This window comes from Rhinichthys klamathensis, unplaced genomic scaffold (genome assembly GCF_029890125.1).
Source record: "Rhinichthys klamathensis goyatoka isolate OS25496 unplaced genomic scaffold, OSU_Roscu_1.1 h1tg000937l_1, whole genome shotgun sequence".
Classification (NCBI taxonomy): Eukaryota; Metazoa; Chordata; class Actinopteri; order Cypriniformes; family Leuciscidae; genus Rhinichthys; species Rhinichthys klamathensis.
Genome location: NW_026607265.1, coordinates 338,445 through 365,750, shown reverse-complemented (window position 1 = coordinate 365,750; position 27,306 = coordinate 338,445). Strand labels below are relative to the sequence as shown.

The 27,306-nt window shown below is 39.6% G+C and overlaps 1 protein-coding gene across 1 annotated transcript in view; it reads left to right on the top strand.

Moving 5' to 3' along the window:
• Positions 1 to 3,603: 3,603 nt before the first annotated feature.
• cacng2a (calcium channel, voltage-dependent, gamma subunit 2a) overlaps positions 3,604 to 27,306 on the top strand; it is a 36,496-nt gene continuing 12,793 nt past the window's right edge. The window contains exons 1-2 of the mRNA XM_056244175.1: positions 3,604 to 3,646; positions 4,156 to 4,314. Coding sequence (XP_056100150.1) covers positions 3,604 to 3,646; positions 4,156 to 4,314 — 202 coding nt within the window. The remainder of the gene's footprint in view (positions 3,647 to 4,155; positions 4,315 to 27,306) is intronic.

Genomic DNA, 27,306 nt, shown 5'->3' with positions numbered 1-27,306 from the left:
GCAGTGTCTATGGAAACCGAACATCCACTGACATGAACAGAGAGAAAAGGCTAGGAAATGGAGAACACAAGAGATTGAGGTTCATCGACTGATGGCGAATGGGAAAGCCTAGTGCGTGGGCTGACCGGGGGTTTCTGCCGCACAAGCACTCATAAATTAGCTGTTTTCCCTCCCTACCAATCCCTCTCCCTTCTCTCTCTCTCTCTCTCTCTCTCTCTCTCTCTCTCTCTCTCTCTCTCTCTCTCTCTCTCTCTCTCTCTCTCTCTCTCTCTCTCTCTCTCTCTCTCTCTCTCTCTCTCTCTCTCTCTCTCTCTCTCTCTCTCTCTCTCCTTCTCTCTCTTCTCCCCTTCTCCCTCTTCTCTTCATCCCTGACCCCCTTCCTTTAAGCATAATGATAATTGCATGCTTTATGAGGAACTGAAGCAGGAGGGCAATGCATAGCTCATCTACACGTCACGAGATAGGATGGGTACGACGACCCCTCTCCGCCATTACAGTGATTAAATAAGACGGACTCTGTCCCTATATCAGCGATGCAGATCATAGTCTTCCTCAGCCCTTGAAACTGGAAGGTCAACTCAGACCTTCAGACTCAACTTTGCTAGTGATAGACGTTTAATTCATGACAGTAATGTCGGTATCATTTTATGAAGTCCTCATGAAGTCTCTTGAGATATTCACACAAGCATGGCTGTACTCCGTTTCTCACTAGAGGAGTTAAGAGTTAGGGGACTCTTGTCGATCTTTTGATTATTATTATTTGATTAATAACTATCGGTAAAATGTGTTTACAACCGTTTCCCGCATACAACATGAATTGCACCAGCCAAATAGGAAACATAGGGCCATATACTAAACAGCAAATTAGCGCGAGACTGCAGTCTCATAAATGCGCAGATGGGAGTGGTCGGTCTACTGACGATGTGCAAATTAAAGAACACAGACCTATCAGCTCATTTCCATTATGAACAATACAATCAACTAAGAGCAAATTTAGTGTAGGGTCACAAACAAGCAGAGACAATGATAATCAGGTGCGGGTAATCTACTAACAACACAGGCGCAGCAAACTAAAAAATAGTGTGGCTTGGCAAACAATGTTCAGATAAGTTACACACTGTCATTCCAAGTAAATTTACACTAGAGGAGAAAATTCTCTCCATTCTAACACGCGCTCTCTGTTCTCTGCAGCGCCTCCTCAACAGCAACGATCACATTCATGTCAAGCGCAAAATGGGTTTAGACATGCTTTTTTGGGTGTTAAATAATGGTACAAATACCAGTAAATTGACTACCGCAGAGAGTGTTTATTCAAACACTCTCCTCCCGTAAATTTTGTGTCTGAAAGGGAAACTCTTACAAATGCATATGCAAAAAGTTCAGCCTAAAAAATAACTCTGTCCACACCTTTTCAGCGCTAATTTTTCACTGTGTGTGTCTTTAGTAAATACTAACAGTAGTTTTTTAACACTATATGAGTGTTTGTGCTGGTACAAGCTGTATCTTATTCTCTGTTTTACCTCAAGGATACCACCTTTTCCCTATCATTCTATGTTTGTAATCTTTGTTCGGTTCTTCCTTCTATTCTGTCCTGCTCTTCCCTTTCATCTTCTCTCTCTCTCTCTCTCTCTCTCTCTCTCTCTCTCTCTCTCTCTCTCTCTCTCTCTCTATATATATATATATATATATATATATATATATATATATCTCCCTCTCTCCCTCTCCTGCTCCAGCTAATTGCCGCAGAGCTCACTGATAGAAATCAATGTGCAATGTTTGATTGTGAGCCAAAGCACAGCAAGGTGAAGCAGAGCAATGAACATCACAAATACACAAACATACAAACTCAGCACTTGCATATCTGATGCTCAGATGATTAAGAGGTGTCGAACACAAACATTGTGCATTTGTTGGGTTTCTCACAGAATCCCTGAATCAATCTGACCATAACGGCATTAGCTATATTTGAGCTTGCTTATTATTCATTTATTGCATTAAAGCCAACCTCAAATGGCTTTGAGCAGCATAAAATGCAATAACTGACAAATCCAACAGAGTAAAAGATGCTGCTACTGCTATAAAATCTATTAGCAAACATTTTCATCCTTTTTACACTGAGACAAAACTTAAAGAGATAGTTTATCCAAAAAAAGTATAATTATGTCATCATTGACTCACCATCATGTTGTTCCAAGCCTGTATGACTTTCTCCTGTGAAACACAAATAAGATATTTTTGTCTCTGTATTTTTATTAGGCAATGAATGTGGGGTCCAATGTATGGACAAACACAGAGTAGTAAGTAACAGAATGAAAAAAAAATCTTTTTTGGGTGAACTATCCCTTTATTGGTGAAATTGATTCTAATAATTTAGTATAATAAAATGCCGTGATGGAGGAGGGCTTCAGCAAACTTCCAAGGGCCCAATTATTCAAATGAACACATTATTATTAATACAATTAATATGAATATTAATATTTTAAAAGAAAGTAACTTAAAACTGCATCATTAAATTAAGTTAAAACTAATAACTATGATTTCTGATTATTTCTCAGCTTATTTATCATAATTATAGTAGGAACACTGGAGGACATGTCTTACCTTACTTTATATGGCCTTATAAGATTGTTTTGGACATTGAGGGGCTTTTGAATCAAAATGGTTGGGACCACTGGCTTAATTTATCTTTCTGTAACTGAGCACTATTAAAAAGTTGCTATGTATTCTGACAAAATATTTTTTTTTTTGTGAATCACAATTATTTCATTATATTATAGTAGATTTTTTTTACCAGTGGGCGATTCTTTTTGAAGGAATGTCAAAAAGCAAGACATTTTTCCCGTTACCTTTCACTGAAAAAGAACTATTCTGCTTGGCTGGTGGCACCACAAGAACGTGCACAGTCCCAAACCTGAGCGACTGAGCACGTTCTTGTTGTGCCACCAGCAAAGCAGAATAGTTCTTTTTCAGTTTTCGAGTGATTAGTCACATGACATTTTACAACTCTAATTATAAATCCACTCGCTTCAAGACACAATTGTTTTGCAGATTTTAAATCATGCATTTTCAGCTCCAGCCAAGCAGCCACTGAGATGAATGTGAATGCTAACGGATAGCTTTTTCTCCAGGTATTACAGACCTGCTTGGTTTAACAGTCATTTTGATTGCAATTCCGTTTGGTGACACTAGTGGCACAGAAATTACAAACTTCAACTCAAAGTATTCTTATAAACTGCATTATTCTATTTTCTTAAAGCAAAAGCTGTCATCTTGAAACTGAAACGAAAACCAATACTGACAGACCAAAAAAAAAAAAAAAGTCAAAACCCCCTAATCGACTAACCCTGTAAAAGCAGAAGGTACTGCTCGCCTGTTATCTTTCTTCTCGACCTGAAAGCCTAGTGGAACAGACTGTATGGAGTAGAGAGACTAGTGTAAATCTGTCTCCTACATGAAAGCTTCTTTGATAGGCCTCTACTCTCATCTCATCTCCACAAGCATGCCACTAATGTTCTGCCTCCCAGCCAAAATATCCCCAGCAACACCTGGCACCATGAAGAAGAAGAAAAAACTGATTAAATCATTAGAGAAACACATGGGAGGATGGAAAAGAGAGAGTGGGAGATGAAGGAGGGAGAGTGGGGAGGTAACGGGGGGGGGGGGGGGGGGGGTTGATATGAACAACTTCATAAGCTTGGCACTGTGCTCCTGGTGCCGTGCCCGTTGTTTATGTCCACACACACATCAAAGGCTGCGGTAATCGCTGCTGTTTGCAGGCCCACATCACCAGTTCACCTTGACTGACCTGTAATGCGCTACGGGCCAAAGCAGTGGCGGAGGGTGGCAGGTTCCTCACTGAGCAGGCCAAAAAGTGTCTGAACCTGGGCGTTAGCATGTCAGGTTCTTCTAGCACGCTTAATAAATGAACATTAGGAGATGAGCTTCCCATAGCACAGCGGTTGGAGCAGCTCCAGGTCTTCACCAGCTGTGCTGCTCTTGTTTACAAGCCACCGCCTGCTGCTGGAGTGGCGTCGCGACAGGCCTCTGCTCCGAACCGCATCCTCGGGCTCGCTTGAGTAGCCAAGCCCAACCCGAGTGCATGTGCGCTGGGTCTAAACATCCTTACATGTCCCTCAGTGCCCTCTGAATAAGCATAAACTTGTACAAAACGTGGAAATGTGGTGTTTGAATTCACAAACCTAACTCTGCAACTATGTTTCTCTGTTACAGGAAACTTCAAAGGATTGTGTAAGCAGATAGATCACTTTCCAGAAGACACAGATTATGAAGCAGATGCCTCAGAGTACTTCTTACGTGAGTGCCTCCTTAGTGTTTCTGTGACAGTATTCATGTTCTCACCATCTTGTTCTTCCTTGTTCAATCTGTGAGGCATTTCAAGTAGTACCAGATATGCTATTTTTGCCCAAGTGCTGTTACTGCTGAAACAACATGGGTTCCTTAAACTACATACAATCTTTGAAAAAAAAAGTTTGGGGAAGGTTATTTCCAGGCCCCCAAAACTCTGCAGGTTTCCGATGATTCACAGACTTAAACATATTCTTTGCTAATAATTAAAAAATATTTCAAAAAGTATTAAAATTGTATTATTATTCAAATAAAAAATAATAAAATATGCTGGATATTTTAGCTCTTAGACACCAATAAGAATGTATACTCTAACCACTAGCTGTTTAAAAAAATTGTCATTCTTTGTTGTTTTGAATTAAAAAGGTAATCAAATATTAAAATTGTATTAATAATTCAAATATTAAATATTGTGGATTATTTTAGCTTTCAGCTACAAATAGGAATGCAATACTCTAACCGCTGTTTAAATAAACAGTTATTCTTATTCTAAGTTTTTTTAATTAAAATGTAATCAAATATTAAAACTCTATTAAAACATTAAATAATGTGGGTCATTTTAGCTACCAATAACAATGCAGTAATATAACTGGCAATTAACACATTTTACCATGTTTACTGTCAATTCTTTTCACAAAATTCAGCAGATTTCCCAGCAACAACAAAAATCAGCAAAAATGCAATCAATACATAAATAAATAAATAAATAAAAATAGATTCTGTCTGGGCCTGGCAGCTGTTGCTGCTGGCAATGAAATGTCTCTCACACTAATAACTGCAATAGAGATGTATTTCAAGTAATGTCCTAGTTTTTACTTTGTTCCACCTATATCTTTGGTTTTCTCATGCTGTTCAGCCGTGTAAGGATGGTCTGTTGTCTCTGCGGGAGAGTGTGAATGTTTCCTCACTCTGTTTAGACTCTCAGCAGCGGCAGACTCTCTAGCTCGTACAGTACAGCTCAACTAGGCCCGATTACAGTACACTGGCTCCCTCGTAAACACAGAGCATTGATTTCCACTCTTTTTTCGTCTGCGCAAGCAGACCCGGGAAGTGAGTGTCAAACAAGCCACATGCATCAATCCTAAACTCTCAAGCAGGACTATCAGTTACTGTCATCAAAACAAGGGCCTGAATTGACTGGAAACAACATGGTAACAACCAAGAGTAATTAAAGATTCTGGAACTGTTGTGGAAGAGGACAATGGCAGACTGGAGAGAGAGGAAAAATTTTTCTAAGTGCCGGATTTACAGGGCGCGTCCTGGCCCATTGGGACTGTTTTTGGACTGGCTGAACAAGTGCTAAAGCAGTGTTAATGTTGTCAACGAAATTACTGTCGAAAACGTTTGTTAGCAATAGTTTTTTGGATTTCCTCAAACGATGAAGACGAAACCAAAAAATGTGCATCATGACAGTAATTAAAGGATTTTAAGTAAAACATACAAGGGGTGTAAAGGTGATGATACACAGGGCAACTTTTTGAGCAATGTTACTGGGCAATGTTGCCGTCAACGGGCAAGCAGATGAGACACAGGGCCCACGACCGATCTAAATTATCCAGATAGAAATGTATTGCCCATTTTCAATGGGAAAGTGCCCAAGCAACAATCGCTCGGCAAGATTGCCAAGCAACATTGCTCAAAAAGTTGTCCTGTGTATCATCACCTTAACAGTTTGCATTTGTGACTTTTGAAGTCACAGTTCGGTGTGTTTTTGGTACAGCAGTTATCATTTAATGACGTTGATGTCATCTCGTCTGAGGCAAGCTTATGCTACATGACTTTCGGCTGGATTTTGCTGTCGCAGACAGATTTCCAAGGTCTGCGACAAAACCCCCGGATCAGTTGATATTATCGCCATGTGATCTTGTAGTGCGTGCAATGCAATGACGAGGTGGAACTAATCCAGCCAATCACAGTGCAGATGGTATAAATGGAAAGCTCTCATAATCACTTGCGTGAATTTCTCGCTTGAATTAATTTTTTCCCCCCTCTGTTGGTCAGGACTGCCTCTTTACCAAATGTCTGGTAGTTTGTGCACCTCGTCAGCATTTTGTTGTGTAGTAGGCTATGTGTGTTGCTATGACAAGACGACGACAGATGACAAGAAAACTTAGTGTGAGCACCACAGCAGTTCAGATAGTCTTACAGTCCTGTAGTGTGAGGTTGCCCGGCCTTAGTCATGGAAAAAAAGGTCATCAACAAAAGTTTTTTTGTCATAGATTTTGTTACTGAAATTAACACTATTGCGCTCCGTTTGTTTGGGTGGTCCGCAACTCCTTTATTGAAGTGTAACAGAGACTCGCTTGCTGTCAGGATGAGCCATTATGCAAAATGGAAATACTTGTGTGACCTTTAACATTTATAGATAATGATACAACCGTAAAATGTAAATTATGCGCTGAGGAAAAAAGGTCTCAAATGCATTAAACAGCACAAGCATCTGACAGGAGGACAAGGCACTTTAAACTGCAAGCTTATGAGTTAGTTTGAAGTGCTTATTATAAAGCATATCTAATGTTTTGGACAACTTGGATCATGCACTTCTTCTGCTGCAGTTCACTCTGTGTTCTTTGTTATTTTTTATAACTATTATTATAAATATATCGATATAAACGTATTTTCCCATACGACGGGGGAAACTCTGAGTTTTAAATTTGTTCTATACACATGCATGCTGAAGCAAAAGAGCCTCACCAACAATTTTATCTATATAGAATAATATATAAAGAAAATAAATGTTTTGAATTATCCAGTCATTGTCAAAATGATGCACGTGCACAATAAAGTAAACTTAACTATGCAGAATGTTAGTTATAAAATATAAAGAATATATAGTTAAGAAATCACAATGTAAATACATTTGTTCCGTATAAAACAAACAAAAACACTGACATTTAATAACTAAGCATGGCTGTTGTGACGCATCACCATGAGCACCAGGTTTTTGAAATGCTGTGTCAAGTAAAACACATGGGACACCTGAGTTTTGTGCTATTCACTTATGCTTCATCCAGCGGAATGACCACTAACTGATCCAAATCAACATATAACATTTTCAACTATGTTACTTCTTGTTTAAATCAGCTCAGACTGTAACATTTAGCAATAATAATATATTAGAATGTCATGGACAGCCAAGAGCCTTACAATCACAGCCAAGGAATCAGGCTCATCCTTCAGAGCATTTGCCCATCCAGTCAGAACCGTTTAACCTACTTAACCGAACACCCATTGGTTAGATGATGATATCAGATAAAAGACCATACAATTATCTCAGTACAGAGCCTTCTTCGGTATCGAAGCTTCATGCATCACCCCAAACAGGTGCCTGACCTGCTGTAATTGAATCTTCACTAAGCCTGTGATTATAGCTCATGCATTTAAACAGCGCAGGTTACGCAGTTATGCGGCAGCATTGACCCCATTGCGGTTGATCGTTAATTGTCATAATGATGCATTCACTCTCTGAGCGCCCTGGTCTCAATCTGAACGTCTGAGTTGGATCTGTCCAAGCATGTCTCGCGCTTTGGGCTGCTATAGGTGGGTGCAGAGTCAGTCACATTGCATGCTAACTCCACAGATAAAGCCTTGCCAATGAGTCTTGGTGCTTTGAGGCTCAAAGTTTGAGCACTTGTGCCTTCCCATATGTTTAGCAATAAACACAGTTCAGACAACAAGTTCAAGCCGCTCAAAGAACGACACCCAGAGAAAGGGGTGAATATTGGGACTAGTGGACAAGGAGTAGTCGAGATGACATGCAAGCCGGGACAGAGAACTACCGCAGACCTTACACGCCCTGAGTGTGTGTGTGCACGTACAGTATATATGAACGCATGTGTGTTTGTCCTTTTCCTTAGCTGCAATTGGACGAATAGGCCGCAACGCTCCCAGTGGCTTGTGAATTAGGACACTTACTTCCATAAATATTTCAGCCTCTTTCTTATATAGGTCAGTTTTCTGTCTCTCTCACTTTCTCTCCTCTTCTTCCTACTTTTCTTCTCCTTGCCTGTCTATGTCTTACCCTCTTAGAAATCTGTTCTGTAGTAACTTTGGTCACCAACTGTGTCCTGAGTGACTGGAGATCTACAGAGTGAGCAGATACAGTGGTGTAGGTTTCAAAAGTAAGTCATGCATTTACATTTTCCTTATTTTTACCAATACGAGGTAACAAACATTGTGGGTGTTTTAGCTAACCTTAACTACCAAGTTGTTCTGAATCCTTCAAGAGCATACCAGTCACTGAGGGATGCGCTATATGCAATGCCGCAAGAACTGACTAGCTGAACAGGTAGTGCAGCATGCAAGTGCACTTTTAGCATTGATATTTGCTTGTTGAAAAAGCATGTTGTAATACAGAGTATCTGTTAATATACAGTTGTAATCGAAATTATTCAACCCACATTGCAAATCACGTTTATTGGTAAAATTCAGACTTTCAGCTGTTTGCAATGAACAAATCAAACAAAAGTAATCAAAATAGCTCAACACAACAAATGTTTCAAGTGATTTCCCCAAATTCAACTGACAATGCAACTTTTAATGACTTCTGCAGTCTCAAAATTATTCAACCCCTTCATGGAACACCCTTTTTCTGTTATGACCTGCTGCAAACAAGATGTCTAACCAGACACCAGCTTCTGGCAGCGTTTCTGAGGAATCTTAGCTCATTCCTCATGAGCAATGGCCTCCAGTTCAGTAATATTCTTGGGTTTACGTGCTGCGACCACCTTTTCCAAAACCCACCAGAGATTGTATATGGGGTTCAAGTCAGGTGACTGTAGAATCTTCCAAGACTTCTTCTTCAACCAAGCCTTGGTGAAATTGAGGTATGCTTGGGATCATTGTCCTGTTGGAAAGTCTAAGCTTCAGCTTCCTCACTGACGGCATAACGTTTTCTCCTAGGATTTCCATCTTGCCGTCCACACGCTGCAGGTTTCCAGTGCCAGAGGATGCAAAGCAGCCACAGAGCATCACCGAGCACCACCATGTTTAACTGTAGATAGTGTTCTTTTCAGCAGATGCTTCATTCTTCTTCCTCCAGACATACCGTTGATCCACAGGACCAAAAAAGTACCAGTTTTGTTTCATCGCTCCACAGAACAGAATCACAAAACTTATATGGCTTATTTATATGATTTTGAGCACTTTTCTTGTGCTTTTGGGTCAGCAGTGGTGTACCTCTTGGAGTTCTGGCATGGAAACCGCATGCATTTAGTACTCACCTTACTGTGCAAGCTGAAACCGCAGTGCCTGTTGCCACCAAATCTTGCTGCAGACCTTTGCAGCCACTCTGAACCCTCAAACACACACTAACAACACCTGTTTTACAGATTTGTGCTGTTGTTAGGGATTCTATTCAGGGGGTTGAATCATTTTAAGACTGTGGAAGTCATTAAAAGTTGCATTTTTAGCTGAAACCACTTGAAACATAATATGTTGTGTTGAGCAATTTAAAAATAAATTTAGTTTGATTTGTTCATTGCAAACATCTGAAAGTCTGTACATTTTCCTAATAAACCTGATTTGCAATGAGGGTTGAATAATTTCGATTACAACTGTAGGCCTGCAAAGCGATTATCTATACTACTGTTCAAAAGTTTGGGGCCGGTAAAATGTTTTATTGTTTTTGTCTCATGATCAAAAATACAGAAAAAAAACAGTACTATTGTGAAATATTATTACAATTTAAAATAACTGTTTTCTAATATATTATAAAATGTAATTCATTCCAGTGATGTAAAGCTCAATTCAGCATTATTACTCCAGTCTTCAGAGTCACACGATCGATAAATCATTATAATATGATGATTTGCTGCTCAAGAAACATTTCTTATCATTATCAATGTTGAGAACAGTTGTTATTCTTGTGGAAAGCCTGATACAATTTTTTTTTATCAGGACACTTTAAAAATGCATTTATTTGATATAGAAATCTTTTGAAACATTATACATTTCTGTATTGTCACTTTTGCACTGTTTATATATCTGATAGCTTTTCTTTACCAGTTAGCGCTATGCTAAACAGGTAGGCTTGGCTGTTAGCTTGCTAACTAAAGGCTGACTGAAAACACAAAGGGAAATGTTTAATTTTATCAATTTTAGCTTTGGCAATATAATGTGAAATGTAATTTAAAATACATTAATTACCATATTCTCATGATCAAGACCAAGGCTGAATTTGGAACAGCATACTACCATTCTACTCTTACTGCAATATTTACATTTACATTTACATTTACATTTAGCAGAAGCTTTTATCCAAAGTGACTTTACAATAAGGAACATCACAATCAATTTTGTCATAAGATCCAACAATATTTCTTGTACACAATTGGCTAAATAGCAGAAATAGTAATAGCATGCAAGTTTGGTATTCTGAATTTAGCCTGAATACTGAAATAAATATTAAAGTGATTTTCTATAATTTCTAGTTGGGCACCAAAGAAAGTACCAATAATTTTCTCGGCCAGTGGAATTGCTTTGGGGTCTTGAATAACAACGGCATCTTTTACTAAAATCTTCTCAACAACTCACTCCCTTACAAACATTTGGAGGAGCTTTTGGACTAAATCTGAATAGGAGAATTGTTGATGCATTTAGAAGTGAGGTTTCTGCTAGTATCATAACTTGTGCTTTAGTAGACACTGTGGTTTGGATGCTCTCCTCTCCACCACTCGTGAAACAGTTATGTAAGGAATCAGAGCTTCAACCAAGGAGCCACATTAGTGAAGTGACACATAAGTGATGTCATAGAAAGCGTCATACAGTTTAGCGATACACCGAAGAACTGACCTTTTTTGAAAAACCACACAGTGCAAATGAAGATTTGGGGAAAACAGGTCAGTGTTCACATCTGTTCTAACACTGCACATAAAAGCGCATGTATATTCATGCCTGTATTTTTAGAGCCCAACATTTGCATACTTACATGCAAAACTACTGTATGGATTCATGCACATTTTATTATGAGGGAATTGTGCACTGATTCTCAAGCACCCACGGGTGTGCGCTCTCTGAGGGTAATCATGAAATAAATATACGACATATAACAGCACATCATCTACAAACACACAAGCACACACACACTTTCACACAGGCCCTATCAGTGGCAGGCTTCTCTTTGTTGGAGTGATCATGGGTATGTAGCCTAGGCAGTGGAATCAGGCATTTCACACATCCACACACTGTTATATAAGAGTGCTGAAGCATTCTGAAGCGCCAGTGGGTTTTTAGATCATGCCGTGTCAGAGCTGCAATCTTCCACAGGACCAAACAGCGCTGAGAGGAGGGGGAGGGGAGGATGAAAGAGAAGGAATAAGAGGGACTGAGAGAGTGAGAGCGAGAGAGAGATTTTGAGAATGTGAACCAGCTGGTAGAAGGGACAAGAGGGTGTTAGAGACAGACAGAGAGGAGTAATAAGGGTGAAAACGGTAAAAGAGATAATGCCTGAATTAATTTCGCATGTATTCTTTTATGCGATCTGCTCCATTCCTTCTCTTTATCCCTGCAATTTTGTTTTGCCTTCATCCAGCTAATGATAGCCACAGCATTAGCCATTAGCTTTAGCCTGTTTCTGTTTAAAATATACTACTAACATTGACCATTAAACAAGGGGGATCATGCACCCATTCATTTTGAGAGGGTAGTCCCAACATGGTGCCCTATGACTAGGGTCAATTTTGTTTTTTACTGTATATATTGTTAGGGCTGTCAGAATTAATGTGTGCAATTTTTACACATTCAAATTCACCTAAAAATTACTATTTAATTTGAATTCAAAATACTGGTTAGAAATCATGAGATTAACTGTGATTATTTAATTTTATTGACAATGTTGTCAACTAGTGTTCACTAGTTTTAAGAGTAATTTACAGTATACACACCACTGTATAAAAGTTTGGGGTCAGTAAGAAATTAATATTCAGCCAGTTTTAATTAAATGAATCAAAAGTGACAGTAAAGACATTGATAATATTAGATTTCAAATAAATGTTCTTTTGATTTCAACTTTCTATTCATCAAAGAAAATGTAGCATGTTTCCACAAAAATATTAAGCAGCACAACTGTTTTCAGCATTGATGATTATAAGAAATGTTTCTTGAGCAGCAAATAATCATATTAGAATGATTTCTGAAGGATCATGTGACACTGAAGACTGGAGTAATGATGCTGACAATTCAACTTTTCCATTACAGGAACAAATTATATTTTAAAACCGATATTTTCATTTTTAATATTATTACTGTTTTACTACAATAATGGGGTCAAATAAATGTTGTGTGAGTGTGTATGTGTGTGTGTGTGTGTGTGTGAGAGAGAGAGAGAGAGAGAGAGAGAGAGAGAGAGAGAGAGAGAGAGAGAGAGAGAGAGAGAGAGAGAGAGAGAGAGAGAGAGAGAGAGAGAGAGAGAGAGAGTATTTATCACACTTCTTATTTTTACTCGCACAGTAGGTATAAAAGGATTTTTAAACATGAAGTTTGAAAAGCCCTGCTCTGACATAATCAAAGAAGAAAATATTAGAATTATATATGATAAGTTTAGAGTACAAGTGGACATAGGTTCAAATTAATCGATTTTAATTATTCATTTAAAATGATTATTTTTGAGGAAGCTGAACTATCAGCTCACCTGAAAACATCTCCCCCTCTAGTTTGAAAAAGCATGACACTTGCATTAAACTACACTAAATAAAATTGTATCACAACAAAATTAAAGAATTTCACAACAGGGACACATAAGTTTCATAAAGACAAAGCGTTTGTAAGTTTCATCATAAACGCGAAGTGTTTTGTACATTAGTTATCATGATGGTGTGAACTGCTGAACCTACATGTCGACTACCAGCAGGTGCTCTGGAGTATCAGTGTCTGTATGGCTCTCCCCCATCACGGGCACACGGTGTGGCCAAAACTGGCTGTGACTGGATGACCCAGACACACACACAGACGCACACATACCAAAACACTGGCCGATAAAATCAATGAGGCTGGCCGAACAGCAACGGGTTTGCATGTGCGGAGGCTGCAGTAGGTTAGCTCAAGGCAGAGGATGGACTGCTGCTATAGTAGATAGCAATAAAAGACACCATCCGACACCAGCAGGCCCACCATCCGGCCTGATCACCGGTACAAGCTGGGATTTAATCAATCCTCATTCCCTCGCCACCTCATTTTTTTTAAACGTTTCTTTCTTCCTGGTGCTATCTCTCTCTCTCTCTCATTTTCTTACTCCAAACATGACAATTCATCATAGGGGTGATAGGGGGGATGGGGCACATGCCACTGAAGCCTCAGGCCCTGGGCATGGAGCACACACACACACACACACACATACACATGAGAGTGCAGGCCACTGCCTGCGTCACCTGATATGACATCGCTTAACTTATAGAGATTCCACACGCCCAGCCGACGGATCCATGATCATAATAGCAAAGGCCATGCTCTGCATTATTGATATATTTAGACCACAGTTGTCCTGTTGGTCATGTGAATTGCATCACTGTGTACTGTTACTGTACCAGATTCCCAGCATTACCGGGACCGCAGCAGCCGCTTTTTGGGCTCGAGAGGCACGAAATATAGGATGATACTGCACACTGTGATAGAGATCAGTGGAGCTCAATGGTAATAGGTGGAGGATTTTGTAATCCTTTTGTAAAGGAGAATTTAAAAAAGTGAGGAATCTGACCAGGTTTGTTTAATGATATGAGTGTTTTAAGGCATTAGCGGATATGTGATGGTCTTAAATGGACAGATAAAAGACTTTATTGCAATTGAAAAAGGTAAATACAGCATGATCATGACTGGCTTGGAGTAAGTTTATCAATTAGTTTAATGCTTTTTTTAGGCTATAAATTAGGAGCTGTAGGGCCCATTTCACACTACACACTTTTGTTTCTTTCTTTTTTTTTGGCGCAGAACTATTTTGCTGTGCTGCTCATGCTGAATTAAAGTGACAGTGATAAAATAAACATGGGTTGACACGAAAAATGAACAATTGTACCATAAAAGCGTGTAAGTGAAGTCTACTGTGTTTCACAGTCACCATATGACTTTCAGCACTGTGTGAAAAATACAACAACAAAAGAGACTATTGTACTAGGAGTTGCAAAGCCCACAAAAGCATGTTTAAATTATTTAAACTACAAGTATAGCTGAAGCTGAAGATTCATTTTCTCATAAAAAATACCACACTACGCATGTTATGGTTTAACATGTTATATGCATCACAGCTGAGTATTTCGGTGATCGTAAACAAAAGCACGTGATTGGAGGTCTGCACATTCAGCAGCGGTTCAGTTGCGAGCTCGGCATGCTGCCAGTGTGAAAGCACTGTGCTCCGTCTGCTCTGTATACATGCTGCTCGTGCGCTGCTTCCACTCTGCTTGCATGTCTAGTGTGAAATGGGCAGAAAAAAAAGGAAATAGCACTTACATCAGTGGCTCCCAACTGGTGGGTTGTGTTTTTATAGGATAGCAGGGGAAAATATAATTCTAAAATGCAAATAAGAAAATGCAACTATACCATAACAACATACTGTAAATAGGTTTTTTGAAAAGGAGAAACTGCTTCCCATATCTTTTGTTGTTTATGTTGATGGCAATCAAACTCTGGTATTTTGCTGCAAATTGTCATTGTGATTGTGCATTTATTCACTTGGTAAAAGAAACCAAATCAGCCAAATGTCATCATGGATAAGTTGTGTGACATCCATGAAAAAAGCCATCCATAAAAAAGCGGTCATGAACTGCATTGTTATATTGTTTCATAATGTTTCCTAAGGGGGAACTTATAATGTTAATATGATTTTTACTTCAAAAGTAAAATACTTCTAGTAATAAAAGGCATTTTCCTATAGCCTGACTTTAGCCCTCTGATTTGAACGCTCTGTTTGAAGGGGCGTGTCTGCTGTGAGACTTCAGTGTAAACGCCCACTGCTGTGATTGGCTATTATCTTTGCATATGAAATAGCTAGTATTACATGTGGAACTCTCTCGAAAACTTTTAGCATGTTTTACTATTACTGCTCTCAATGTTAACTACTAATGAAAAATAATAATTATAGCAATGCAATTAGATCAGCATTATAGATCATGGCTTGAAAGGTTGCAGTGATGAGCATAGCCGATCACAGACATGTATGCAGCGATCTCGTCATTACAACTCGATTTCTGCACACTAACGAATGCTTTCATCATAACTAACAGTGCAAACACAATGTAAATAAGGGATTCATTGATTATTACTGGAGTTTTGGTGCAAGTCCAGAACTCAGTCACTGATAAACACGTGCTGTTTGATTGACAGCTCCAGTGCGCACTGTTTGATTGACAGCTACATCTACTGTAAACGAAGCGTTCTTTGATCGCTTTCTATGTATAGTTCAATCAGTTTAAATAACAGATTATTTTCACCCTATTGAGAAACAATGTGAAGTTGACCGTTTAGTCACTGGTTTGATTTACTGACAGGACAAAGAACATCTGACTGTAGCTACACAAATCATTACATTAGAAATCACTGGTCACAGATCAGGCATTAGAATGAACAGGGTTACTTACATGTTGTGGCAATACTGTCGAGTCCATATTGTACCGAATACGAATAAATAATGTTCAACTGAGACATTCACATTGTTGAAAATAAACAACCACATTCCCAGCATTAGGATCCTTTGGAAGGTAAAGTTATTTTTAGTCCAGTGAGTGACCCTGTGCTCTTTTCTCTCCTCATCTCACTAACGCCAGTGGGCGGGGTCAAAGTTGATTTTCTTCTGCAGAGGCAGTCTTTCACTGCCTTATTACGTCATAAAGAGGCACATTCCAAGACGAGTTGTTCGCTGGGCCTGCTAACAATAAAAGCTGATTTTGGACTAACAAGGACGTTTTCAGTTCTGAAACTTTCATGATATTCTTATAATATGATGAATCTTTTATGTCAAAACCTCAAAGAAAATCGGATTTCTCATTTCATGACCCCTTTAAAGAGATTTGTTTACTTTTTTAAGATCAAGAATATTTTTCTACTTTCCATGTTGGGTTGCCAGTAAATGTGCAGTGTTAATCAGGGTTCAGAAACAAAACCACTGATATAGATATCACATATTAATGTGAGACCCACAATCCCCATTACACTTATCACTACTATGATAAAAGCATATTCGTTTAGAGTGATAATGTCATTCTCAGCCATTTGTGTCTGGAAATTATATTTATTTTTTAGAATTTAGTTTGATAGCCCTAACCCTAAATCTAGTAGCCTTGTAATGTTCTCAGGTTTCCACAATGTTTTAAACACCAAAATGGCTTTGACAACACGGGAAAAAATTATATTTTAAAATATATTAAAGGGGTCATAAATTGAGAAATCCAAGTTTCCTTGAGCTTTTGACATTCTGTCACCGGTATGTTTAGTTTAGTTCTGTTCACGTACTTGTAGATTGTTTTCATTAGTCACATGTGTTTCTTTGTCTTTGTTTCCCGCCACTCATTAGTTTCTGTGGGCACTGATTATCATCACAGCCGTTCGTTATTTTGTCATCATCACGCCACGGTGTATTTTCGTTCCTCCTAGTACACTCTTCATTTGTCCGGTATTGTTATTGTTTCACACGCTTGTCTCGCATGTTGGCTGTCAAGTTTTGTGTTATTTTAATAAACCTTGTGTTATATTCGCTTCGTCTTCCTTGGATCTAGCATTATAGAATACAGGACCCGAAATGGATTACGCCACGACTTTTTAATCTTTACGGAGGAGTTTTGCCATCTCGCAGTCAACTGCCCTTATGACGACGAGACCCTGAAGTCACTTTTCTTGATCGGGGCAAATTACCATCATCCCGTTGGCCTCCCAGACACCACTGGACTGAACTGGAAGGAAGCCATCATCCAGTGTTTGGAGAGCATCCTTTCCTGATCCAGGACACAGCCAGATCCAAAGCCTGAATTACCCCTTTCGACCGCGGAAGAATCTCAAGAGCCCCCTGCAGACGTAGAGGGACCACCCGCCACGATGAGTGAGCCAGAGGACAGAGCTTACAATCGCCCCGAAAGAGGTACCCCAGAGTGAGTCTGACCAGGGGTGTGAGCCCGACATCAGCGGAACAGAAACCGAGGACTGGCTGATAGACTTCTGTGAGGAGGTATTGACTCCCACCCTATCCCAACCACTACGTTTATCATCGCTGTTTCTAGACAGCACTCAAAACGGTATGGACTATGATTTATTCGTTTCATCGACCTGCATGGACTGTGTCATACTGACCGTCTTTCTGTCAAGATTCTTATTGCCACCATCACCAGCCCCGCCACTGCCGGATGTTTACAGCCCTGTGCCGTCTCCGGGGATGCCCTATGGTGACGTCGAGCCACTACACCACATTGGCTCCTCTGCACTGGAGAGCTCTGGGTCTGTGCCATCGGGCTGTTTCCACTCCTCCGTCACCGCCAAACCCTTACCATCCCTTCACCACCTCTTTGTCCTCCTCCAAAGCCGCCTCCCTTGTCATCGTCATCACAGCACGAGGTCGCGCCTTCCCGGACGGGGGGCATTCTGTCACCGTTATGATCAGTTTAGTTCAGTTCTTGGACTTTTAGGTTGTTTTCATTAGTCACGTGTGTTTCTTTGTCTTTGTTTCCCACCACTCATTAGTTTCTATGGACATTGATTATTACAGCTGTTCGTTATTTTGTCATCATCACTGTATATTTAAGTTCCTCCTTGTCCACTCTTCATTTGTCCGGTATTGTTGGCTCGCATGTTGGCTGTCTAGTTTTGAGTTGTTTAAATAAACCTTATGTTATATTCGCTTCATCATCGTCTTCCTTGGATTTAGCGTTACACATACAGTATTAGAGGTCATTATACTACTATAAGAACGTCCTCAGTTTCAGAACTGAAAACTTCCTTTTTAGTCCAAAAACAGCTTTTATTGAAACCAAGCCCAGAGAACGACTGCTTTTGGAAGGTGCCGATTTATGACGTCATAGATATTTGAAAAAACGCCTCTACAGAAGGAGATCAATGCCTACATCATTACCACTGTAGCCCCGGCCACTGATTCGCGCATGACAAGTAGTAGGTAAATGACATATGTGACGTTAACACTGGATCGAGCAACTAAGCAATAAACATGCCTTTAAAGAGTGTAAAATGTTGTGCAGTGCCAGGTTGTGGAAAAACAGTCGCTGCATAACCTTCCTTCTGACGCTGAATTTGCAGAGAGACTGAAATAAAAAAAATCAGGAATGGCGCAAGCCGCGCAACACACTTATGTGGGTAAAAAAAAAGTTTACTATGTGTCACTGCTTTATTACAGATCGTTTGATATGCACTGATTATGTGTACGTGTCTAAATAAAATGATTCTGATATGTAATGATTCATGTACAGTCAGATGTTCTTTGTCTCAAAATCATTTGTTTATGTGTCAGTAAATCAAACTAGTGACTAAACGGTCAACTTCACATTGTTTATCTTAGTAAGATGAAAATACATTATCTAACTATAATGCTATAATCAACACTTTTCACGATTAGTCTTTTATTTCTAAATCATGGCAATTTTGATGTAAAAATCATACTAACATTATAAGTACACCCCAGGAAACATGAAATGCAGTTCATGACCCCTTTAAAATAGAAAACAGTTATTTTCAATTGTGATAATATTTCACTATATATATATATATATATATATATATATATATATATATATATATTTATATAAATATATAAATAATGCAGTTCATGACCCCTTTAAAATAAAAATCAGTTATTTTCAATTGTAATATTTCACAATATTTTACTATATATACTGTATATATATATATATATATATATCAAATAAATGTTGGGTTTGTGCAGTTGAATATACCTCAAATGTTTACTGAAAGATTTAAAGATTTCGAGAGAGTTAAATGTGCAAAGTGTTTAAAAGCGAAAGCACAACATGCAAATTAATAGTAGCACCGCTATATATAAAAATGTCAAAATAGACAACCAACATGACCTATCTGCTACCTAAGCCTCTCTGAGTGTGCATGCACACAAATCTCACACTGTTTTTTGAGTGTCCTGCCTCGAACGTCGCAGATTGTTTCAAGTCAAAAAAAGTCCAACTTTTAATTACCAGTCACCAAATCATTGCATTCTCTTCTCATCTGTCTAGTTTTATAGAACACAAAAACACATCTTGTGTGAACAACACTTTCAATTACGGTCCGATGAACCTGAAATCAACCTGCTTCCTTAAGACTGATTCATCGACTAGTTGTACAGACAACCCACAGACTAGTTGGTTTTGAAAATATGTAATTTCGTACATACCTAATTGTTAGATGGGTGATTAGGATTATATAGCTGCAGTGTGCGTGTGCGTGTGCGTGTGTGTGTGTGTGTGTGTGTGGTGAGAGGGCAAGGTGCTGGGGCAGGGCTAGATTAATAAGCGTTTGTAGTATTCAATCAATGTGCCTGCAAGCTAAAGCACCTGATTAGCATGACCCTGTCCTGCACATCAGCACATTCAAGCCTGTGGGAGGCTGATTAAGTGTGAATGTTAATTTTCTTCCACAATGCTGTCAATGAGCATGAGCGTGAGACTGTGAGGGAAAGACGGCGAGCAATGGATAGAATGAAAGTTCAAAGACAGCCACTGTCAGAAAGAAAGTGTGTGTGTAGGGGATCTACAAGTTCGGTTGTAGAGACTTTTATTTTGATATCTGATACGTGCGTCGCCATTTTGGTGGATATGACGCGCTGCGACGTCATTTTTTTTTATGTTAGTGTGTGTTAAGCCTGGAACACACCAAGCCGACGCCGACGAACTAGCGCCGATGAAAGCCGACTGTGTTGTCGCCTCTCGTTGGGGTAAAAAGCTGCACTTGAACACACCGAGAGAACTACAGCCGACTGTCAGCTAGAATGCGCGTTCTGCGCCTGAGTGTAGATGAGAAAACTGTCTATTTCTGCAGATATATTCTCCATATTCGTCATTCAAAAAGGGGAAACCGACGCTGTCGGCTGCAGATACACAAACCATAAACAAAGCAGTGCGTGCTTACCTTTTTAAATATCAATCCTGCTAAACACTTAATTTATTCCACTCCGCTCGTGTTAATATTGAAATATTCGCCAAGGAACACCCAGGTAAGATGACGTAACATAAGAACAGCCTTCTATCTGTAGAGTTTTGACTTCTTTGCTCGCTGTTTTGCTATTATTCTCGTGCATGACTCTTTCACTAAGCTGAACAGCCAATCAGAGTTCCCTCTTTCACCGACGGCCCGACGCCGATTCAACATGTCGAATCGGCCGAAACAAAGCCGACGAGGACCAATTTCAGCCGACGGCACGGAACCGTGCGGAACACACCGAGGAAACTCAGTCGGCCGACGCACAAAAACTGCCCGACGGCCGACCGTCGGCTTGGTGTGTTCCAGGCTTAAGAGTGTTGAGAGTTGCACGAGGAGAGAGAAGAGAGAGAGCAGCGGTGAGCTGACGGTGAATGTTAAACTCGGGTGTTTAATCTCGTTGAAAAGTTACGTCAAGATCCGAAATATACATCAGAGCCGCGTGACGTTGTCTACAAGTCTTCGTGAATGTGAATAAGTTTGTGTAATGAGTGAAAAACGAGCTCTTGCCGTGTTTATGTGTGAAGCGGGGCCTGTTAGTTTCATAAAGTTTCAGCCGCGAAGGAGTTGAACACTCTCGCGTTTTCTTTGTTTAAAACAGTTTCTGTTTCTGAAACTGTGAAGACTGTCACTGATCGAGTGAAGAATATTTGCTGTGTCGTCGGATAGAGTTACGTATTGTTGGTCTTCTCATTGCGCCCCATCAGCTGAGATTTCTGCCTCGTCGAGTTAAGCGGCTGTCACCAGCATCGCGAGGACAATCGCAGAGGGTTTAGTGAGTGAAGAGACATTACCCTGCCTTCCGTAGCACATCATTCAGCATCTCATCCCCGAGTTGAAAGTGAAGTACACTATTTTTCCTTTTCTACTGAAAACTGGTAAGCAAATACCAATTTTTGTCTATGAGTGATCGGAACTGAACTGTTCAATCATACAGTTATCTAACCTGAAACTGTGATAAGTGAATTTGCCTGCAAAGGGATTCATGGACTGTTTTTGTACGTATAACTGTCCTTTTTGAACACGTGAACTCATAAGTGGACCGTGCTTACTTTCATTTTTTTCCTGGATTCTTGAGTTGGATTTTTTTTTGAATATTTTTGAACCGAATTGGAGTGAACTTTTCTTAAGTGAACTTCTGAATCCGAGTGATCATCCAAGTGAACTTTATCTGTAAGATTGAGCCAACTGAATGAATCTGTGAACTGTTTCAGTTAGGTGACTCTGTTGGAGATTGAACTGAAACCAATACAAATTTATTGATTCTTTTTCTTTCTTTATTGTTTTCTACATTTTTATTTCATTGTGATTTTACTGCATTTGAATCTGTTTGTTTCGAAAGCAAGGAAAGCTTAGAACTAAAATTCATGCAGCAACAATAAATGTTGTTTTTATTATATCCCTGTTATAATTTTTGGGTTATTTAGGCTATACTAAGGAGTGGGGGCGTCTGACCTATCCTGTTGGATCCGGGGACGGTGGGTTTTGTAGTTAATTAGAATTAACGAGAGTTTTATATATACACATACACACTTCAGGTAGCTGCCGTGCACTGAGTAAATCCTGGAGCCCACCTCGCCGCCTCTTGAGCATTACCAACTCTGCAGCACGATAGGCACAACTTACAACTCAGTAGTTGTACCAAGACCAAAAGCATTGGGTGGGGGGACACAGATCCTGTTGCTCACTCGATCTTCCCTAGTATATTGCTGAACATTTCCCCTACAGCATATTTGCGGCATATTTCCCTCCGCTACATGTGTATTCATGTGAGTGTGAGAGAGCATTATTTATGCCCCATGTGTAGCAGCTCCCGCTAATTCCAAGCAGTTGTTCCTAAGCAGTTATTTCATACATGCAGCATTAGGCATATCTATGAGTTGGTTGGTGTGTTGCACCTAAGGTTTAAGGTTTGGCTGGTTAGCATAGCCTTGTTAGCCCCCACTAACTACCATAACTTGAGGTGAATAGGGATGCTAACAGATTTCTGAACAGATACCTAAACCTAAAGTCCTGTGCTCTGCAAGCCACTCGTCATCATGAGCAGCGTCACCCTGAAGGGTCTGCTCGAGCCGCCAGCATCTTTGACCTCCACTTAAATCAAAACCATGACCTCTTAGATAATCGCACGTCTCCTAACCACCTCTCTGATCAGATCTCCCTCTATTATCTGTTATGGGACAAGAACCTCAGTTCACGTCCTCCCATCCTCACCAGCCATTAGCAGGGCGAGAGGTGAAAGTGCTAATTTGGCCCAGGCCAGTGTTAGCTGTGGCTGAGTTTGGGAGTGACAGGATAATCTTCACGTACTCTGTGCTATGGTGTGACTGCTGGACATAAAGGTTGTCTTTATGAAAAATGGCTATTTTGCACAGGAACTTTTATTAGACTGTTACTAGGATTGTGTGCCATTCATAACTTAATTGAGAAGGACTTCGACATTTTAACTGTATTTGAATTGGCGTAGCCAACAGGATTCACCAGTACAATTCACACTGAATGACTTCTTTGAAAGTTTTGAAAAATGCTTATAACGGGTTTGAAGGTTTACTGGACTGACGGACGGACATAGACAGGCAGGCAGATCAGCTACTATGAAAATAAATAGATAGATAAAGATAGATAAAAGAGCTATTATGAAAACATTGGAGAGTATTGTATTAATTTGGACATCTACCACAGTACCATATGGTAATTTTTAAAGTACCAAAGCATGGCCCATAAATAGGATAATCATACTGTGGTATATAATAAGGCCGGGGTTTTCAAAGTGGGGGCCGCAGCAAGTTGGAAGGAAAAAAAAGCAACAAAAAAACCCCCGTAAAAATATTTATATTATTATGAGTATTGTTATGAAATAGCATTATAATAATTTGTCGCATAGCCTATCTGAACATTATACTTTTAATGCTAATATTTTAGAGATGCACCGATTGATCAGCTGGTGACCGGAATTCGCCGATTTTCACGATCGGCCATGACAAATGTCAAATGCACTCGGGCGCCGCATGATTAACATCGCGCAACATCAGCATCAACGCACATGTAGGAAACCTCGTGAATTAAGGCCGTTTCAGACCGCAAGCGCGAGCGGCGGGTGAGCAGCGCTTTTCGTCATGCATGTTAATCAATGAGTGCATTCACACCGCGAGCAGGAGCGTCGCTTGAGCGTCGAGCAGGAGCGTCGCGTGAGCAGCAGTGAAGCGGGGGTTTCGGCCAGTAGGCTAGTGTCTATTTTTGCTGCTGCTCACGCTCAATTAAAGTGAAAGCACACTTTTGATGGACAAAATAAATGATTTCACACAAAAAGTGCCTGAAATGCACATAATTTGCATGACTTAACAAGAACTGGAGTAGGCTATGTCAGAAAAGAAAATGAAGACTTGACCAAAGAAAATGTACCCATTTAAACTTGTTTTTATTATTCAGTTTGGGTAAAATATGATGTTTTATAAAAAAAATATATATATATAGAAAATAAATATTTGTGTGTGCTGTAAAGTGGTTAAAAAACATTAAAACGGAATCGGCTAAAATCTGTATCGGCAGGTCAAACTCAATGAAAAATTGTAATCGGCCTAGAAAATTGTAATCAGTGCATCTCTATAATATTTCTGTCTGGTATCAAACACCATCACATAATCTGATGTTCACCTAGATGTTTTATATATTTATTTATACATTTGCCTTAGTATTGTCGATGGGTTCAATAACACATCCCGCAAAAGGGGGACCCAGTACTTTTTTTACAAGGGTGGGTGTTTTTTTGTTTTACGTTAACCTCTTTCGAAAGCATAAATGAAAGAATGGACTGGTAATATAACTTAATCAATAGCCCCGGCCGGCTGTGTACAGCTTTGAGTCTGAGAACAACCTCTGATAAAAGCCCCAGTTCACCAGTACAAAGCGTTCTAATAGAAGGCGGCATAAAAAAAAATACTGCTGCTATGCTCCTCTCTTTTCCTTGCTTCAGGCTTGACTTGCCCATGACTCTTCTCTCCTCTTTGCCCATTCCACCATGTTAATAACAACCCCTAGGCAGTGTTTCTGCCCCTGACAGACCCTCAAACGCTACACAGGGCTTGTGTGAAAATTTCCCTGTGCTTCGTGCCAGTGTCATGCCTGGGGAGTCTGGGCAGATTGCCGAAAGAGACGCGCTTACCCTGGGGCATCATTATCAGTCCAGCTCCCCAACAAACCTCCATCCTAAGCCTTCGGTCCACAATAGCCTCACAGACTAACAGAGCAGGAGACAATGAAAATATACTTATTCATACATAAATTGAAAAGCCCACGAAAATGTGTTTGATGTAACTTTACAGAATGGAGCCAAACAAAGTCATAACAAATGGAAAGATGAAAGTGCAATAGATCACAGACAAAAAGTATATTCACACCAAGATGAAATGAATAATCATAGGGCTAAATTAAAATGAAATTCACACCTTTACATGTCAGTCAGACATCATCTGGGTCTGTCTTTGGCCAATGAAAGCTGCAATGGAGTCCAGACCTTTTGCCGTTAGTCTAAAGCTCTGGCTATACGTGAGACTAGGTGCACACACCTTTCAAAATGAAAATTTTAACAAGCTTAATAGCATTTTTCAATACATTGTGGGAAATATGCATGATTAATTCAAAGTGCCAGGGAAAAGTAATTACTCCAGTCTTCAGTGTCACATGATGCCATTGCTATATGCTGATTAGCTGCTCAATAAACATTAATTATTGTTATCAATGTTGAAAACAGTTGTGCTACTTAATATTTTTCTTTGCTGAATAAAAAATTTAAAATAACCTGTTTTTTAACCGGTAGTGTATATTACCAGTCTTTCCAAAAGAGACATTTCTGTAGTACAAATGGTTCATGAAATGAACTGGCTCTAGAATCATGATCAAAAGCTCATCACTTATTGGTCAATTTTTTTAATGGACAAACAAATAAAATTGCACCACTCTTCGTAAAGAAAAAAAATAGGTCTGATGATAGATTAATATTGTGCACGGGGTAGAATGGAAACCCATTGTTTCTATTCAAAATTTTGTTTGCAATGAAAATTTGCCAACAAATGTTCGGCCTCAGTGTGAAAAGGCCCTCAGGCTGGTCAGTCTCCGGCTGTGATCAGTGCAGGGAGCCTGGGGAGAATCCGCCTCTCTCTCTTCCTCCTCCAGAGCCTCTGCAGCCATGGATACAGCGCTGCTGCTTGATCCGAGAGGTCAAAGCCAAGGTCACAGAGCTGCGAGTGCCGACTGGAGATTTTTATGAGTGAAAGCATGTCTCTATGAGCCCACGTGAGTTCACAGGGCTGATTAGGAATGTATGAAGTCTGTGTGAGAGATTCACACTGTTTCTAGGAATGTCTCAGCATCTCACTGAGCTTTTAGAACATATTACATATTAGGTATTCTGGAATGATTTTTGTAAAGCATGTTCTGTCTGTTGAAAATATCCGTTACCTTAAAGCTTGAAACATTTGCGGCGAATCCCATTGACAACAGCTGAAAATCAACACCTGGTCTCCGAGGACACTTCTGTCACCATCAAGCCTGTCGTTTTAAAAAACGCTTGTGTCAACAATCAATAGATTTAGGTTATTATATTTTCCTTTCCCACTTTCACATCCTGCCTCACATTCTTTCCTGCCCCCCTCGTGTCTTTGTGAATGAGGCTGATGGATGAGAAGGAGTGATATGTCTTCTCTGTGACTGGCCATGTCAATATCCCCAGGTTAATGTGAGATGGGGGGGGTGTTGTGTGTGTGTGTGTGTGTGTGTGTGTGTGTGTGTGTGTGTGTGTGTGTGTGTGTGTGTGTGTGTGTGTGTGTGTGTGTGTGTGTGTGTGTGTGTGTGTGTGTGTGTGTGTGTGTGTGTGTGTGTGTGTGTGTGTGTGTGTGTGTGTGTGTGTGTGTGTGTGTGTGTGTGTGTGTGTGTGTGTGTGAGAGAGAAAGAGATTTGGGAGACAGGACCAGGGTCAGCACCCAACACACCTTAATATTTAATCAGACCATTCCCAGCAACTCTACACCCTACAGAGAGGGGGATGAGGAAAAAGAGTCAGGATAAAGAGAACATGAAAGGACATCCATCTAAAAAAATCCACCTTTATTTAGTTGCAAACAGGGTCCAAAATAAACTTTTCTGCCAATGGCGTAGGAATAGACAATGTTCACAGGCCATGAAACTGTATTTTTCCTTTTTTTCAAAATGAAAAAAAAAAATGCTAATGCTGTCGACTGATTAAACCTGTAATCAACGCAACTGAATTATATTCATCCATTCATCACAATTAACTGCATAGTGATATTTTCTAATCCTAACCATCCAAATAAAGCTAATTTAAAAGCATTGCATTAGTTTGGCATAGAAGTAAAATGTGGAATAAATATTACAGAAAGAGAGTTTATAATGAATATATATTGTGTACAGTCACATATTTATCTTACAGTTTTTCTCGATTGCATAAACACTATAACCAGGCTTTTGAACTAAAATTTCAATGTCATTTCATAATGCCATTTATCAAAAAGCACACCCATTTCACTAAACTATGAACACCAATTCCCCTGTTTTGACACATTAGTCAAATTTGTTGAACTGTCACAGCAAAACTCTACACAAAAATCCCTTCATTTCTCATTGCCTACACACCATGTGGTCCTTTAGAATGCACTAGCATTCAATATTGTTCACTCAAGTCAGCACAGCTTTAGCTCAGTTAGCACACAATAACCCATGCAGGTGAAAACAAAATTTAACACATCAATCAGATCCTTCAATAGATAGATAAAATGTTATAAAATCTTTTATAAA